Source organism: Mastigoproctus giganteus, chromosome 10 (genome assembly GCF_048544385.1).
Source record: "Mastigoproctus giganteus isolate SK-2022 chromosome 10, ASM4854438v1, whole genome shotgun sequence".
Classification (NCBI taxonomy): domain Eukaryota; kingdom Metazoa; phylum Arthropoda; class Arachnida; order Uropygi; family Thelyphonidae; genus Mastigoproctus; species Mastigoproctus giganteus.
Genome location: NC_143584.1, coordinates 145,093,082 through 145,110,846, shown reverse-complemented (window position 1 = coordinate 145,110,846; position 17,765 = coordinate 145,093,082). Strand labels below are relative to the sequence as shown.

At 38.9% G+C, this 17,765-nt stretch overlaps 1 protein-coding gene across 1 annotated transcript in view; it reads right to left on the bottom strand.

Moving 5' to 3' along the window:
- Positions 1-17,765, bottom strand: part of LOC150079336 (uncharacterized) — a 283,854-nt gene that overhangs the window by 112,405 nt on the left and 153,684 nt on the right. The window contains exon 12 of the mRNA XM_090383035.1: positions 1,239-1,406. Within this exon, the coding sequence (XP_090239161.1) occupies positions 1,239-1,406 (168 nt within the window). The remainder of the gene's footprint in view (positions 1-1,238; positions 1,407-17,765) is intronic.

Genomic DNA, 17,765 nt, shown 5'->3' with positions numbered 1-17,765 from the left:
AATTGTGTTGACTGTCTTAACTACACAAAGTGAAATCCATCAAAATTACCACACACACCACAAAGGACAGTTGCCATCACCTTTTTACACTTCGTAAGAAAAGGTGATAGCAACTATCATGCATGTTTTCTTGTAGTGTTAGACCAATTGCTTAGATACTCATCTGCTACAAACTTTTTGTAGCCCAGATACTCATGCACAACGTTCTCTAAGATGCCATACAAAAGGTTAAATGTCTGTTCCAACCACTTCAGAGTCACATAACTGCCAGCCCAACTGCTGCGTAAATGGCATCAATATGCTGGGAAGATATAAACAAATGTCCACTTCCAATTTTGTTCCAAACACTCATCCAATCATTTTTGAACTAACAGAACCACTTTCTCACAAGCTGTGCTGATATGACACCAGTGGTGAGTACAACCATGAACTCCTGATGTATTTTTACTAAAGTATATTTCTGACCACACAAAATATACTGCTCAGAACAGATTCCAGTTTCCAACTGACTGGCACACAGAGAAATGTAAGCTCACTCTCTCTCTGTCAACAAAATACATCAATCTCATATTGCAATTTCCATCACTATGATTATGCACAAGATTCCTGTCACTATAAGTTGTATACAGGTAAAATAAACATTTATTAGTTTAGGTTGAGAGAAGAACAGATATCTTTCAACACAAAATGAGATTCTACTACTTAATATGGAATCCCTGTCTACAAGGTGCCTATAACAAATTTAACAATGGCTTGCTATAATGGAAAAGAAGGAAACAAGGAGACTACATAAAAATGTTGGAGAACCAGAACCTCACTTTCAGAAATAATAAGATAATTAATAATATTAATAAAGTTTTTGAGTTACCAACAGTATAAGATGAAGTGTAATATCAATGTAACTTTTGGTAACTTGCTTTACAATATAAAGATTGGGGTATTCTGTAATAGACTTAGTTTGCAATTTGCTACATACAAAGCTGAAGCTTTTCAAAACCATGTAGTATAAGGTTCTCAATACTTGTACTACTAGGCACCTCCATAGACAGCTGGGAAGGAGTAGCAGTGCATAGCATATGCTTCTTGATTAGACCAGGGTTCGAGCCCGTGACCACCAAATACGGAGGATGCGGAAAGGTCAAGGAATGATCACCACATATCCCGGAGCAATGTGGCCTTAGTTGCTAATGCTACTAAAAACCAAAAATAACATATAACTTGTACTACTCAATACTTACATAGGTTACTTTGCAAAGCGTACTATCAGCATCTATGCTGTTAAATTTCAAGGTTTCTTTTGCTTTCCTCATTGCCATGATACGTTGCAGCAATATACTGGCAGGTTCTGATATAAAAGTTTCGACAAACTTTGAAGGAAATGTCATATAGCAACTTTTTATTTCTCTCTGGAATGAAAGATGCTTATATTATGGGCTTTTGCAAAGAAGATACTTATTATTGTTAAACAAAATGTCTGTATAAGCAAATATTTTAACAAGGTTAAAATATTTTGTGAAAAGTGAAAAGTAATGCGTAATGATTATAAAGAAGTTAAACTTCTAAAATCAAGTTAAAAAACATATGTTGATTAAAATTATAATTGAATTTTTATTATTTAAATTTAATAGAAATCTTTTATGGAATGGATTTAAATGTTTTTAAAAGGAAATATACATAGGAGGAGAATGATTTAAATTAATAAATGATTATTGCAAAAGAGTTGTAGGAAAATTTGCTTCTAGACAAAGAGTCCTCTTATCATCCAAAACTTTTATATCTAATGGCTGTACAGATCACTATGATAGTACAAATCAGTTCTTCTGGGCTGTCAGCCTTCCATTTATTGTTACCTATTCTATATTATCCTATTCTATGTTACCTATTCCATACTATTCTATTTCCTGTTGGATTGGAATCACCAAAAACTGGAACACTGAGTTAAGAAGACACACTAAATCTGATGATGTCGCTAGTCCATCACTGGATTCGGTGTATCTTCTTCAGGTGAAAGACTTTGGATATTGATATAGTTTTGTTAGAGAAGATCCTCTGACTGTGTCAGACATAGACATGGTCTAAAAAACTTAAAACTTGGTTTTGTGTCAGAAGTGCCATATACATGGTCTGAAAAACTTAAAACTTGGTTTTGTTAAACTGTGTTCTTTTGATGGAGAAGAAAGCATAACATGCTTCAGAAAGATTATTTTTATAATTCTAGAAGGCCTTTTGTTTGTCTCTAAAAATGACACTTAAGGTAGGATTTCATTTGCACAAGTGAAACTGAAATTGCTGCACAAATATATTAAACAGTGCAATTGAATAAAACTTGCACCACTTTCCCTCTTGAAAAACTGCTATGGAATCTTTCATTAAACTAGCTGAATGGCTAATGCTAATAAAAAAGTTTATTGGCATTATTCAGCAGCTCCAAAATAAATTTTCCTAATGGTTCACTATTTTTACACTAGATCATATGAAATCCGCATTTCAAAATCTGTTTGCTATTAACAGTTTGCGAACTGAGAAGGGCGACCTGAAGCTTGTGAGATGATAATGAGTCAGCAATCCAACCAAAACCAGGATGATGGATGAAGGATCTGTAAGCAGATAGATAAGGGGAATAAAGTAAACAGGTATTAGCCGAGGTCTTCACATTAAGGAACTAAGGTGAGAAGAAACTTTTATGAAGGTTATCTACCTTTAACCAGTTTTTATTCAACTGAGGTCTTGAAGTGAAGTGAAGTGAAGTGAAGTGAAGGAGACTACAAAGGAGAGGTGATCAGACTGAAGTGTAAGTTAGAATACGCTCAGAGATGACTGCAGAGCCTTGAACAGTGGTGTAAATCCAATCAAGCCTTGCAGTGAACCTGGTAGGGAGAGAGAAGGAAGTTTCATAAAGTGGGTGATAGAGAGCTGGCTGTGAAAACAGACTGTAATTTCTCGGAAAAGAGAATTTTTTTCTTGTTATGATAATATTGGGTATCGATACAACAGCAAACTTAATGAAAAATTTAATTTTCTCACTGGTCAATTTAGAAAAGTAAAATCTGCAATATAAAAACCTCTTTGATGTGTCAATAAAATATCTTCAAGAAATGATGCATTCAAAATGAATCAGGAGTACATACAAACTATGTCATGGTTGAATTAATTGCAAAAACCGGAAGGCCTTTTAGTGACTCTGAATTTATGAAACAGTGCAAGCTAGCTGTGAACGAAAAAGTACAAGGGGTTTTCGAAAAGTAAGGTAACATTTTTTTTCTTGATGATGTTTAATAATATGAAGTTGAAATTACACACCAAGAAATAAGTGAACATGCACTACTTCTCCACAGAATCTCCAATTTTATTGATGCACTTATCCCAACGATGGATCAGTTTATCAATACCAGAACTGAAGAAGTCTGTGCTCACATGCAGTAACCAACATTGCACCACCTGATGAACGTCGTCATCTGTGGTGAAATGCCTTTCTGAAAGGTGTTTTTTCAAACGGCCAAACAAATGGAAGTCTGAAGGCGCTAAGTCTGGGCTGTAGGAGGTGGGGATGTGACAGAATTTCTCAATGATTTCGGCACAACCACTCACAAGTGGTGTGGGCAGTATATGGAGTTGCGTTGTCATGCAACAAAATCACAGCACTCGTCAGGAGACCTAGTCGTTTGCGTCGAATGTTGGCTTTCAGTTTTTCCAATGTTGCACAGTAAAGCTGTGCACTGATTGTTCCTCCCTTTGGTAAGAAATCCACCAACAGAATGCCTTGGCGATCCCGGAACACTGTGGCCATGATATCAGGCCTGCCCGCCTGATGTCGATCTTCAATGTCAAAACAGCCCGCTTTAATCTGGTTGCATGAAAAACAACACCTGCTTCTTTGTCATCACCTTTTCACCATACTCAGCAGCCAGTTCACGGTGATGTCACTTGGTGAAGACCCTTTTGCTTGCAAAAAGCGAAGAACTTCACGAACACCTGTTTTGGACCACACTTGCACGGTAGCCACCATTTTGCAACTGGAATCTGCTGTGAGGCAACAATACTGCAACACTGCACTGGTGGTCTTTTTGAACGTTATTAAAGGGTCTATCTGTCCACCGCATTTTGTCTCATTCCCTTTCACCATTATTAAGAAAAAAAATATGTGTTACCTTCCTTTTTGGAAACCCCTCATACATCTAGATAAGAAGAAAAAACCTAAAGACATCAGCCCATCTACCGGATGTCTACAGAAGAAATACAGAAGAATTACATTGGGAGCATATTAAGCTTTTCAAAAATGACATCACATTTTTTTATTTTTACTTACAACCTAAAATAGATATTTTTGTGATGGAAAAGGATAAACTAATACTATATTTGTTGGATGATAAATGGATCTTAGATCTTGCTTTTCTAGTGGACTGAAATGATAATAAAAAAAAAACAAAAAAAAACACAGATTTAAAAAAAAGGGACAAAACTTTAAGAAATACTGACCACTTGTCTCACATATGACTAAACAAACTGTTTTGTTACTCATATAACTTGCATTGCACCATAAGTGATTGGAAATGATGTAGCCCAATGTACTTTGAAAGTACAAAGAGAGATTTAACTCAAAAACTAGTCAATAAAGAGTGAGAGTGTTAAAAAAAAAAAAAAAATCACAGTCATCTCACAGACGAGCAGTCTATACTTAAGGTTAATGGGCTTAATGTAAAACTTCAAGGTAAAGGTAAATTACTGTCTGATGTGTTTCCTGATGTTAAAGCCATTGGATTGAAATTGAAATTCTGCATAAGAATATTTGCTGATGCTATCGAGGCAGTGTTAGGTGGGTTGGAAAACTGCTAGTTTGGGGGGGAGACAAAGACCAATAGATTGACAGTAGCCACTGGCAGAGGTGAAAGAGATTCTTGCACTGCCTCTATTAGAATGACCAGAAGCCTGAAAAACAAGATGCATGGTATTTCAGAGACTGCTGGGAGCCATTGCGGTACAAGTAAACACATGGGTTGTGTTAGGGTAGCTAAGAATAAAAACAGGTGTTTAGTAAATAAATTTGATGAATTTGAGGTATTGCTCAAAACATCAAAGGCAGATATTGTTGGGATATCAGAGACGTGGTGTCACACAGATATAAGGGATGCAGAATTGCAATTTGGGGAGTACAACGTCTACAAAAAGGATAGACGGGATAGGAAGGGGGGAGGGGTTATGCTATTAGTTAAGAAACACATAAAAACCAAGGAAGTGAAGCCAGGCGACATTGCTGGACAGTGCAGTGTTGAGTCAGTTTGGTGTGACATAAGCATTGGGAGATCAAAATTGAGAGTAGGAGTGTGCTATAGGCCTAATGACTCTGATGAGTATAATAAGAAACTGTACAGGGAAATAGAGTAGGCCAGTAAATCAGAGAGTCTTATAATGGGAGATTTTAATTTCCCAGATATTGACTGGAATTTGGGGCTGGTCACTCACACACTAGCAGGGCTTTTGTGGATTTATTGGATGATTGTTTTCTACATCAGCATGTATGGGAGGCAACTAGAGAGAGTAATACTCTTGATTGGATTATCGGCAGTGATTCTTCATGCATTAAGAATCTGCAGATAAATGAACCACTAGGTGGCAGTGATCACAGAGTGCTCAAGTGGGATTTACTCAAAGAGGTAACTACCATTAGGGGTAAAGGGAAGGGTTATTGCTTCCGTAAAGGCGACTATGATGGACTGAGACAGTATTTAAATTCTATACAGTGGGACCAACTGATGATGTTACCAACAGAAACTCAAAATGGGAAGCATTCAAAGAACTTATCTTGGAAGCTACTAGGCTTTACATACCAACTAAGAAATATTGTTCAAGGTTTAGGCCAAAATGGATGTCAGATGAACTAATGAGGCATATGGCAGAGAAGAAAAATGCAAGGGATACTTACAAATTAACACATGACACAGAAGCCTATGATAGATACAAGTTGATATGCAACCAAGTTACAAAGGAGGTTAGGCAGGCGAAGGCAGATTACGAGAAATCCTTGGCAAGGGATGCAAAGAAAAACAGCAAAGAGTTCTTTACTTATGTAAACTCTAGAAGGAAGGAGATGAATCAGATTGGTCCACTTGATATTGATGGGTCAACTGTTGATGATCCTGCTCAGGTAGCTAACAAACTAAATGAATATTTTGCATCGACATTCACACATGAGGAGTTATTCAACGAGGGGAATGCCAGAGGTGTATTCAACTCTAGCAGTAAGCTACAGAATCTTGAAATAACTGGGAGTAAAGTGGAGGAGAAACTGTTGAAGATAAACACAAGAAAGGCACCCGGGGTGGATGGGATCTATTCAGTTATATTAAAGGAGGCAGCAAAGGAAGTAAGCAAACCCTTAGCCATAATTATGAGAGCTTCCTTGGACTCAGGGGAGGTACCCATAGACTGGAAATGTGCAAATGTGACCCCAATTCACAAAGGAAGATCAAAGGCTGACACAAGTAATTATAGACCTGTGAGCTTAACTTCTGTTCCAGGGAAATTAATGGAGGCACTGGTTAAAGAAGCACTGCAGGATCATTTAGACAAGACTTCAGTTATAGCTCGGGCACAGCATGGTTTTGTTAAGGGGAAGTCTTGCCTGACCAATTTGATTGGATACTATGACGCAGTCACAAAAGAACTGGATGCAGGGAATAGTGTGACATTGGAGACAAATTGCTGCTATGGATAAAGGGGTGGTTAAGGGGGAGAAGACAGAGAGTGGTAATCAATGGACACTGCTCATCGTGGACTAATGTTATTAATGGAGTCCCTCAGGGCTCAGTGTTGGGTCCATTATTGTTTTCTGTATTTATAAATGATATTGATGATGGTATATCAAGCTTAATGTCCAAGTTTGCACACGATACAAAGGTTGGCAGGGTTGTCAAGGACACTACTGACACTATGCTACTGCAACAGGATCTGGAAACCTCTCAGCCCATCTGTTGAGCAGATGGGCTGAGAGGTGGCAAATGAAGTTTAACATTGACAAATGTAAAGTACTACACATGGGAAACAGCAACCCCAGAGCAACGTATCAACTCTGTGGTACTACACTGACAGTGGTAGAGAATGAAAGGGACTTGGGGGTGGTTGTGCAGGCAGATATGAAGTTCTCTGAGCAGTGCAGATGGGCTGCAAGAGTAGCTCATGGAGTATTGTCAATGATTTACAGGAATTTTTCCAGCAGGGATAAGGAAGTGATTATTCCCTTGTATAAGGCAATGGTCAGGCCACACCTAGAGTACTGTATACAGGTCTGGAGGCCTCATTTCAAGAAGGATGTAGAGCTACTGGAATGAGTACAGAGAAGGGCAACAAGATTAGTGAATGGAACAAAGGGGTGCTCTTACGAAGAAAGGCTTAAGTTTTGCAAATTACAGTGTCTGGAGACTAGGCACCAGCGAGGTGATCTGATAGAGGTGTATAAAGCCTTGAATGGTTTAAGCATGCTCAATGCTGATGGGATTCTTCCTCTCACTCAGAAAAATCACCTGAGAGAGCATAAATTCAAATTGAGGAAAGACAGATGTAGGATAGACATGCGGAAATTTGCCTTTAGCCAGCGGGTGGTTGGTTGGTGGAACAGACTTCCATCCCTTGTAGTGGAGGTTGATAGTCTAAATAAGTTTAAGGCTCAGCTGGACAGGTATTTTGAACGAACAGAGGGGTGAAGTGGAAGTGGTTTTTTTTTTTTTTTTTTTTGGCTGATGCTGCATAAGCTTGTTTTCTTGCATCAAATGCCTCTACTAATGCTAATGCTAATAAATATATCAGACAGTGCAGCTGAATATGCCACTTTTTCCTCTTGAAAAACTGTTATGGAATCTGTCATTAAACAGGCTGAATGGCTAATGTGAAGAAAAACAAAGTTTATTACCATTATTCAGCAGCTCCAAAATAAATTTTCCTCATGTTTCACTGATTTTTACAATAGGTCAAAGGATATACACATTTCAAAATCTGTTTGTTCACAGTGATAAGGTCCCAGGACAGATGCAAAATGAAAACGAATGATGACTCTTTGAAAGATGCTTTTGCCAGGCTGTCTTTTCTATGTTCCCCACCATCAAAGACAATAATCACAGCACTTCTTGGCACTTACACCTGTGTGCAAATAGTTGCCTTAATGAACACTTCAATGTTAAATTAACTATTTTATCCTCCAATTTCAAAGAAGAGATCAAAAAATTAATTGCTGTTACCCAATCTCAGAAATACCATTATGCTGATTTTAAAATACATAATATTATTATTATTATTATTATTATTAGCCATATGGTGCAAGGAAGTCTAAGGCTTATGCTGCACCAGTCAAAAAAAAATTTGAGCACCCTGAGAGAGAGAGAGAGAGAGAGAGAGAGAGAGAGAGAGAGAGAGAGAGAGAGAGAGAGAGAGAGAGAGAAGTAGGAGGGAATCATCAAAAAAGAGAAGAATGATGATATCCAGCTCAGGACCCTGGGTGTGCCAAGCCTATACTTACAAGATGTGAGCCCCTGCGCATACTAATATGCAATTGATTTATTTATTGATCTTAAAAAGGTTATCAGTAAATACGCAGAATGGTTGGTCCTTGAAGTTGTCACAGACATTCTCTCAGATATGCCAGACAAGCTGTACTTGCTACTTGTTTGGGCGCCTCCGTAGCCAGGTGGGAAGGAGCAGCAGTGAGTAGCACACACTTCTTAATTATACCGGGGTTTGAGCCCATCACCATCAAATATGGAGGATGCGGAAAGGTCAGGGAATGAGCACTGCATATTCCCGGAGCAATATGGCCATTAGCATCAGTAGAGGCACAGGATCCAAGAAAGCAAGCTTATGCAGCATCAGCCAAAAAAAACAAACAACTCCCATTTCACCCCTCCATTCGTTCCAAATACACGTCCAGCTCAGCCTTAAATTTATTTAGGCTATCAACTTCCACAACAAAAGATGGAAGTCAGTTCCACCAATCAACTACCCGCTGGCTAAACGAAAACTTCCACACATCCATCCTACAACTGTCTTTCTTCAATTTGATTTTATGGCCACTCAGATGATTATTCTGAGCAAGAGGAAGAATCCCATCAGCATTGAGCATGCTCAAACTATTCAAGGCTTTATACACCTCAATCAGGTGCCTAGTCTCCAGACACTGTAATCTGCAAAACTTAAGCCTTTCTTCGTAAGAGCAACCATTCGTTCCATTTACTAATCTTGTTGCCATTCTCTGTACTCGTTCCAACAGCTCTACACCCTTCTTAAATTGAGGCCTCCATACAGTACAGTACTCAAGGTTTAGCCTGACCACCGCCTTATACAAGGGGATAATCATCTCCTTAACCCTGATAAAAAAATTCCTGTATATGATAAAAAAATTGACAAGTCACCATGAGTAGCTCATGGTGACTGTCTGCGCAGTCAGAAAACGTTATATCTGCCTACACAATTACTCCCAGGTCCTTTTCATTCTCTACCATTGTTAGTGTAGTATCATAGAGTTGATACGTTACTCTGGAGTTACTGCTTCCCATATGTAATACTTTAAATTTATCAATGTCAAACTTAATTTGCCACCTCTGAGCCCATCTGCTCAACTTTTTTAGATCCTGTTGCAGCAGCATACTGTCCTTAGTGTCTTAAAAACTCTGCCAACCTTCGTATCATCTGCAAACTTGGACATTAAGCCTGATATACCATCATCAATATCATTTATAAATACAGAAAATAACAATGGACCCAATACTGAACCCGAGGGACTCCACTAATAACATTAGTCCACGAAGAGCAGTGTCCATTGATTATCACTCTCTGTCTTCTCCCACACAACCATCCCTTTATCCATAGCAGCAATTTCTCTCCAATTTGTGCAGCAGTCTTCCATGTGCAACAGTATCAAAAGCCTTCCTGAGATCCAAATGTATGATATCAAAGTTATTCCCTGTATTCAGTTCGTTTGTGACCACATCATAGTATCCAATCAAATTGGTCAGGCAAGACTTTCCCTTACCAAAACCATGCTATGTCTGAGCTATAACTGGATCCTTGATAGTCTAGATGTTCCTGCAGTGCTTCTTTAACCAGTACCTCCATTAATTTTCCTGGAACAGAAGTTAAACTAACAGTTCCATAATTACTTGTGTCGCCCTTTGATCCTCCTTTGGAAATTGGAGTCACATCTGCACATCTCAAGTCCATGGGTACCTCCACTGAGTCCAAAGAAGCTCTCATAATTATGGCTAAGGGTTTGCTTACTTCCTTTGCTGCCACCTTTAATACAACTGGATGGATCCCATCCACCCTGTGTGCCTTTTTTACGTTTATCTTCAAACAATTTCTCCTCCACGTTCCTCTCAGTTATTGCAAAAGCATCTAGTTCACTGCGTAGATCTTACATCTCTGACATTCCCCTCCCTGAATAACTCCTCATGTGTGAATGTAGATGCAAAATACTCATTTAGTTGTTAGCCACCTGAGCAGGATCGTCAAAAGCTGAACCATCAATATCCAGTGGACCAATCTGATTCATCCCTCTCCTTCTAGAGTTTACACAGGTAAAGAACTCTTTGTTGTTTTTCTTTGCATCCTTTGCCTAGGATTTCTCATAATCTGCCTAATCTCCTTTGTGACTTGGTTACAGACCAGCTTATATCTATCATGAGCTTCCATGTCAACCATTAATTTATATGTATCCCATTCAATTTTATTCTCTGCTACATGTCTCATAGTTCATCTGACATCCATTTAGGCCTAAACCTTGAACAATATTTCTTAGTTGGTATGTAAAGCCTAGTAGCTTCCAAGATAAATTCTTTGAATGCTTACCATTTTGAATTTGCTGTTGGTAACATCATCAGTTGGTTCCACCATATAGAATTTAAATACTGTCTCAGACCAGTCGCCTTTACGAAAGCAAAAACGCTTCCCTTTACCCCTGATGGTAGTTATCTGGCCTGACGTAGCCGAGTGGTCAGGAGCGAGAGTGCATAGCACGCGTTCTTTGAGTGGACCGGGGTTCAAACCTGTGACTACTAAATACGATAAATATTTGTATTGACGATTTATTGTAAACTCTACTGACTTGGTTGTTGTACCGGAGTATAAACAGAAAAGTTAATTTAATTTTTAAATCCCACTTCAGCACACTGTGATCAATGCCACCTAGCGGTTCCTTTATCTGCAGATTTTTAATGCATGAAGAAGCACTACTCAATATCAGATCAAGCATATTACTCCCTCTAGTTGCCTTCCGAACGGGCGCCTCCGTAGCCAGGTGGGAAGGAGCAGCAGTGCGTAACACATGCTTCTTGATTAGACTGGGGTTCGAGCCCGTCACCACCAAATACGGAGGATGCGGAAAGGTCATTCAGGGAATAACCACCGCATATCCCGGAGCAATATGGCCTTAGTTGCTAATGCTCCTAAAAACCAAATAACAAACAAACAAACAGCCTTCCGAACATGCTGATGTAGAAAATAATCATCCAATAAATGGACAAAAGCCTTGCTAGTGTGTGACTGACTAACCCACAAATTCCAGTCAATATCTGGGAAATTAAAATGATCCCTAATTACGGCTTTTAGGCATTCCTCGAAGATAGCAGTGTAGGTTTCTTCCTTGACCATTCCGTTAATAAACTTAATTCAGCCCATCCCTTTGCTTGTTATGCATCCCCAGACCATCTGACCGGTGGGTAACTTTACAGTCGGTGTTATGTAGTCAGGATGGTATGCCTCCGATTTTCGTCTTCTGACATATCGCTTCCCATCTGAGCCATTCAGGTTGAATTTTGTCTGGGTGCATAGCCCAGTGGTATCGTCACCTCCCACCCCCCCACACCAAGTGGAAAAGCCCCGGGCCTTAGTTGCCAATGCTCCTAAAAACCAAATAACAAACAATAACTTGCTACTTGGGAGTCTAAAACACTGATGGAACTGATATTCGGCTGACATTCAAGTCAACTGGACCCAATTTCGGCTAGGTCTGGACAGTCTATGACAGCCAGATCCTCTGATTGCACCTTCATGATGTTGGGACTGTTAGTAATCCTGGGTATAACTTCCATGCACAGGCACACTGTGGGTGACTATCCAAGTGTGAACCAACGTAAGCAGGGTTCGAGGTGTGGCGTCCACACCACATGGAGGAATGCCGCCCCTCTGTGTTACCAAGCAATATTAGATGGTAGATGACTCTCATCAACCGGTGCAATACCACCACTTTGCTTATTGGTGGCTTGAAGTGGTGGAACCCATGTTTAGTCTTCAGATCTAAGTTCCGGTCAACCCTTCCCCATTTCTTCCATCATGCAGTATGTCTGATAACTTTTGAGGTTATAATGAATATCATGGCAAGATCAAATCTTCCTTACATTTCGAGGGTACAACTCTAAAATGGTGTTCGCAGGCTGGCCGCTAATTAGTAAATCAGTTTTGGCATTCGAGGTGAGTGGACGCGCTTAGTCAGGGCTCCTCAGTTAAGTGGTTTACTTTTGGATAGTGCTTTTAAATATTTGATTTATTTAGATATTCTTGGATTATTTTGTTATAGGTTTTCCTGTAACAGTTTGATTTTAATAATATTATAGATATAATTTTTTAAAGTTAATTTTCATTGATATTTATTTAATTTTATAATGGTAGTTACGAGATCTGCCTTAAACACGTCGCAGGGTATCGTGACTCACATGGAAATAACCGATGGCGATTTACGGGTGGGTAATGATTTAATCCGTTGTGGAACCTGTGGAATGTTTTCCAAGGTCGACCTGGTGACTAATCCTACCTCACCTGGGGATTCTTTTCTTTGTGAGCGATGTTAGGAGTGCACCAATCTTAAATTACAATTTGGTGCACTGATGGAACAATCTGAGTCCCTGAAAAAACGGGTGCTTGCCCTCGAGAATAATGCATCTGGGAGCTCGTCAGGGACTCAAGACTCCAGCAATCTACCAAGTGATGCACACCCGATTCGAGCCTCAAAACAGAAAAAACAAGTGCAAACTACTCTGGTTAAAAAGTACATTGTTTTATTAGGAGACTCCATTGTCAGGGAAACGGGGAATATTTTTTGTAATAAGAATAGGTGGAGTAGAACCAGGGTATGTCTGCCGGGAGCAACTATTGTTGATGTCACCAACAGATTGTCACATTTTAAAGGAGGTAAAGAGAATATTATTATTCATGTGGGAACTAATGATATTAAACGTACAAGATCTGACGATTTGTTGAAAAAATACAGGACCATGCTGAGGAAATGTCGTGAGATAGGCCATAATGTCTATGTGTCTGCAATTCTGCCCAGAGATGATAGGAAGGATTATATGTTAAGAGCCTTGTGGATTAACTCATGACTTGAAGGAATCTGCAAGGCTTTAGGGGGAAAATTTCTATCAGCATGGCCCACACTTGTAGGTAGAAGGAATTTGTTTTGCAGAGACGGGATACACTTAAACAAAGGTGGTGAAAACGTTTTTGCCAGTATTATTGAGGATACCTTAAAGGTTCAGGGAAACTGCTAGTTAGGGGGGATGTGGGTAATACTGACACGCGTTTATCTGATAATATTGGTCAAATTAACTCTTGCAGATACCTTAAGAGTTCTTATCTGTTACCCCAACTGGACGTATTATCTAGATGTTCTGGGGGCAGAAATGTTTCACATGAGCGGTTAGCTAATATCAGGGAAGAGAGCCTAAAAAACTTCAAGGGTTGTGTTAGGGTTGTTAAATATACAAGAACAGTAAATCTTAATTGTTTATACAGTAACGTTAGAGGTGTCGTCAATAAAATGAGCGAATTCGAACTGCTGGTTAAAACAAGTAGCACGAACATAATAGGGCTTATGGAGACGTGGTTCCACCCGGAAATTGGGGATGATGAGTTTCAGTATGGCTTGTATAATGTATTTAGGAAGGATAGGGTAGATAGAAGGGGTGGTGGGGTAATGCTTCTCATCAGAAGCAGCCTGAGTGCAACGATAGCTTTCCTGGATTCAGACATTTAACATGCTAGTATAGAGTCTGTATGGTGTGAGATAGTTGGAAACAAAGGTATAATGCAAGTAGGAGTAATCTACAGACCAGGTGATTGTGAAGATTATGACAAAAGCCTCTACATGCAAATGGAATGGGCAAGTAAACATCAATGCCTTATTATGGGTGATTTCTATTTGCCTCTAATTGACTGGAGTAAATGGGAAGGAAACTCGACAGGGAGAACAAAATTTTTAAATCAACTAGATGACTGTTATTTGCATCAACATGTCAGGGAAAGTACTAGAGAAAAGAATATCCTAGACCTCATCATCACACATGAATCAGATGACATAACAGGGCTGACAGTAGAGGAACCAGTAGCAGGAAGTGATCACGGAGTTCTACGGTGGATGATGACGAGAGAGGTAGCAGAAGTAAAAGGCAAAAGAATGGGTTTTAATTTCAGAAAAGGAAATTACGATGCCTTAAGGTACTACATGGCTTCTATTAACTGGGCAGATATCGTGCAGAAAATGAATACATTTGAACTGTGGTACGCTTTTAAAACATTAATCACAGATGCCTTGAATGCATATATACCATTAAAAAAATACTCCACAAGGAGGGTTCCAAGTTGGATGAATAGTGAAGTTGCCACATTACTTGAGCAGAAAAAGGTGGCATGGAAAAGTTACAGAGCAATAAAAAGTACTGAAGCCTATAACAGCTACAAGATGATCTGTAATAGAGCCACAGAAAAGGTTCGACAGGCAAAGGCAGTTTATGAGAAATCACTAGAAAACAGGGCAAACAGGGGGGATAAAAATTCTTCACATATATAAATGCCAAGAAGAGCAGGACAAACCAGATCGGACCTTTACGTAAGGGAAAGGGGATAGTATTAAATACACCAGCTGCCATTGCAGATGAACACAACAGTTGTTTTGCATCGATATTTACAAATGAAAAGCCTTTTGTGGCAATGGGAAATTGTGGGAGCGAAGTTGAAAAATATGTAATTAATGATATTAAAATTTTGCAAGATTATTTAATGAAAAAAACTTGAGACTACAGACCAGTAAGGCTCCTGGAATTGATGGACTATACCCTGTAATCTTAAGGGAGGGGGAAACGAGTGCATTGAACCATTGAGGCTAATTATGTGAGCATCACTAGACTCTGGGGAGATTCCCTTGGATTGGAAAAGTGCAAATGTATCTCCCATACATAAGGGTGGCTCTAAAAGTGAAGTTGAAAATTATCAACCTGTCAGTCCGACTTCAGTAGTAGGGAAAATCATGGAGGCAATGATCAAGGGTGGAATTCAGGATCATTTGGATCGAATTGAAATTCTCAAGGATACTCAGCATGGTTTTGTAAAGGGAAAATTATGTTTAACAAATCTGGTTCGCTATTTCGAAAGGTTCACTCACGAGCTGGATTTAGGGAATAATTTCGACATTGTTTATTTAGATTTCAGCAAAGCTTTTGACTCAGTCCCACATGAGCGGTTGCTTTATAAGCCGGAACAGGTTGGAATCACTGGGAAAATCCTTAGATGGATAGAAGGATGGCTTCAGGGCAGGAGGCAGAGGGTTGTGATAAATGGCTATTCCTCAGATTTGGTTGGTGTAAGAAGTGGGGTTCCCGAAGGATCAGTATTAGGACCACTGTTGTTTTTAATTTTCATAAACGACATTGATGAAGGGATAAAGGGCATGATGTCTAAATTTGCAGATGATGTTAAAATTGGTAGAGTAGTTAATAATCACTCTCAAGCTGAGCTTCTTCAGAGAGACCTAGATAGACTTCAGGAATGGTCAGAAAAATGGCAGCTATGTTTTAATCCAACAAAGTGTAAGGTATTACACCTGGGAAACAGTAATCCCAAAATAACTTATTCACTTGGTGGAGTTCAACTAAACCCAGTACTGGAGGAAAGGGACGTGGGTGTTACGATACGGTCAGACATGAAATTCTCTGAGCATTGTAAACAGGGTGCAAGGAAGGCCCATGGTGTCCTATTGATGATCTATCGAACTTTTGCAAGTAGAGATAGGGACATAATAATCCCATTATATAAGGCTTTTGTTAGACCACACTTGGAATAGTGTTCAAGTATGGAGACTGCACCTAAAGAAAGACATCGAGCTTCTTGAAAGGGTGCAAAGACGGGTAACTCGCCTGGTGAGATTGGCAAAAGGGCGTCCTTATGAAGAAAGACTTCGAATATGTGGGTTTGCAGAGTTTGGACACTAGACCTTGGAAAAGATTTGATTGAGGTGTTTAAGGCTCTGAGCAGCATCAGTAAAATGAATGAGGACGAAATTTTCAAGATTATAAATGATGCTAGAACTAGGGGACATAAATTCAAGTTACGGGGGGAAATGTTTAGATTGTACTGCAGGAAGTTTTATTTTAGCCAGCGAGTTATAAATTACTGGAATAAGTTGCCTTCATGGGTGGTAGTGGCCGACAGTTTGGGGAAATTCAAAGGTCATCTGGATAGTACTTTTGGGTAAGGGAAGCGCATAGGATGATAGGTTTAATTTTCTTTTTTTTTTATTAATTATTATTATTTATTTTATTATTTTTTTTTGTTTTTATCATTGTTTTGTTCGGATTTTTTTTTTTTTTTTTTTTCGGCTGGTGCAGCATGGTGCAAGAAATGGTGCAGCATTTCTTGCACCATGCGGCCATTACTAATACTAATACATCAGACCGAACCTATTATTAACTCTTTAAGAGGCTTCCGGATCAGCTTGTGTATAATCTTGCTACCTCTACTCTGCCAGATAGTGACTGGAGGGAGTCTGAGTAATGTGTATGCGGGGGGGAGAACTGAACCTTGGGGGACACCGGCATTAGTGCCGGTGTCCCCCAAGGTTCAGTTCTTTCCCCCACTCTTTTCCTCTTGTATATTAATGACCTTCTTCTATTGACTGGAAATCCTATCCATAGTTTTGCCGATGATAGCACAATGCATCCCACTTTCCATTTTGAGAAATCTTGTCCTGCTCAATCAGCTTCAACTTCTCGAAAATCTGTTACCAAGTCCTTAAATGCTGATCTCCAGGTAATTCTCCAGTGGGGCAAAGACAACTTAGTTGATTTCAATCCTTTTCAATCAGTCTTGTCTTATATCCTGCAAAAAAGATTAGAATTCTTCTGTTCCTATGCTTATCTTTGGTGACACTTCGATTTCTAGGCAAAATGATATATCTCTTTTGGAGATTACCCTAACTTCTAATCTCTCTTGGCACAAGCACATTACAAATATTGCTTCCTCTGCTTCTAAAAAATTTGGTTTTCTCTTTCACTCTTGGCATTACTTTTCTTTCAAACAGCTGTTCACTCTGTACAGAAGTTCAATGTCAACAAACATGTTCTTTCGTCTTCTCAACCTCCAATCCAAGCAAGGCATTAAGTACTTAAGTACTATAGTTCTAATACCTCTCGTGTTTGGGGTTTTCGTAAAAAAAAAAAAAAAAATGGAAGACTGATAACTAATCAAAATAGTAATACAATGAATTGAATGATTTCAAAATAAAGCAATAATACAGTCTGGGACTATATTATATCCCTGCTTATGACATTTATTCAGGTGATAATTTTTTTAAAAGGAAAGGATCTTAGCAAATTTTACTTTTATGTATTTAAAACCTGCATAAAATGTTGATACATAAAAATAATGAAAGGCATGCCATAGTTTCAAAAAGTATTCTCTTATTTATAAAAATAGCCTATTTTTTGAATTACCAAATATTCATTTCATAAGTGATA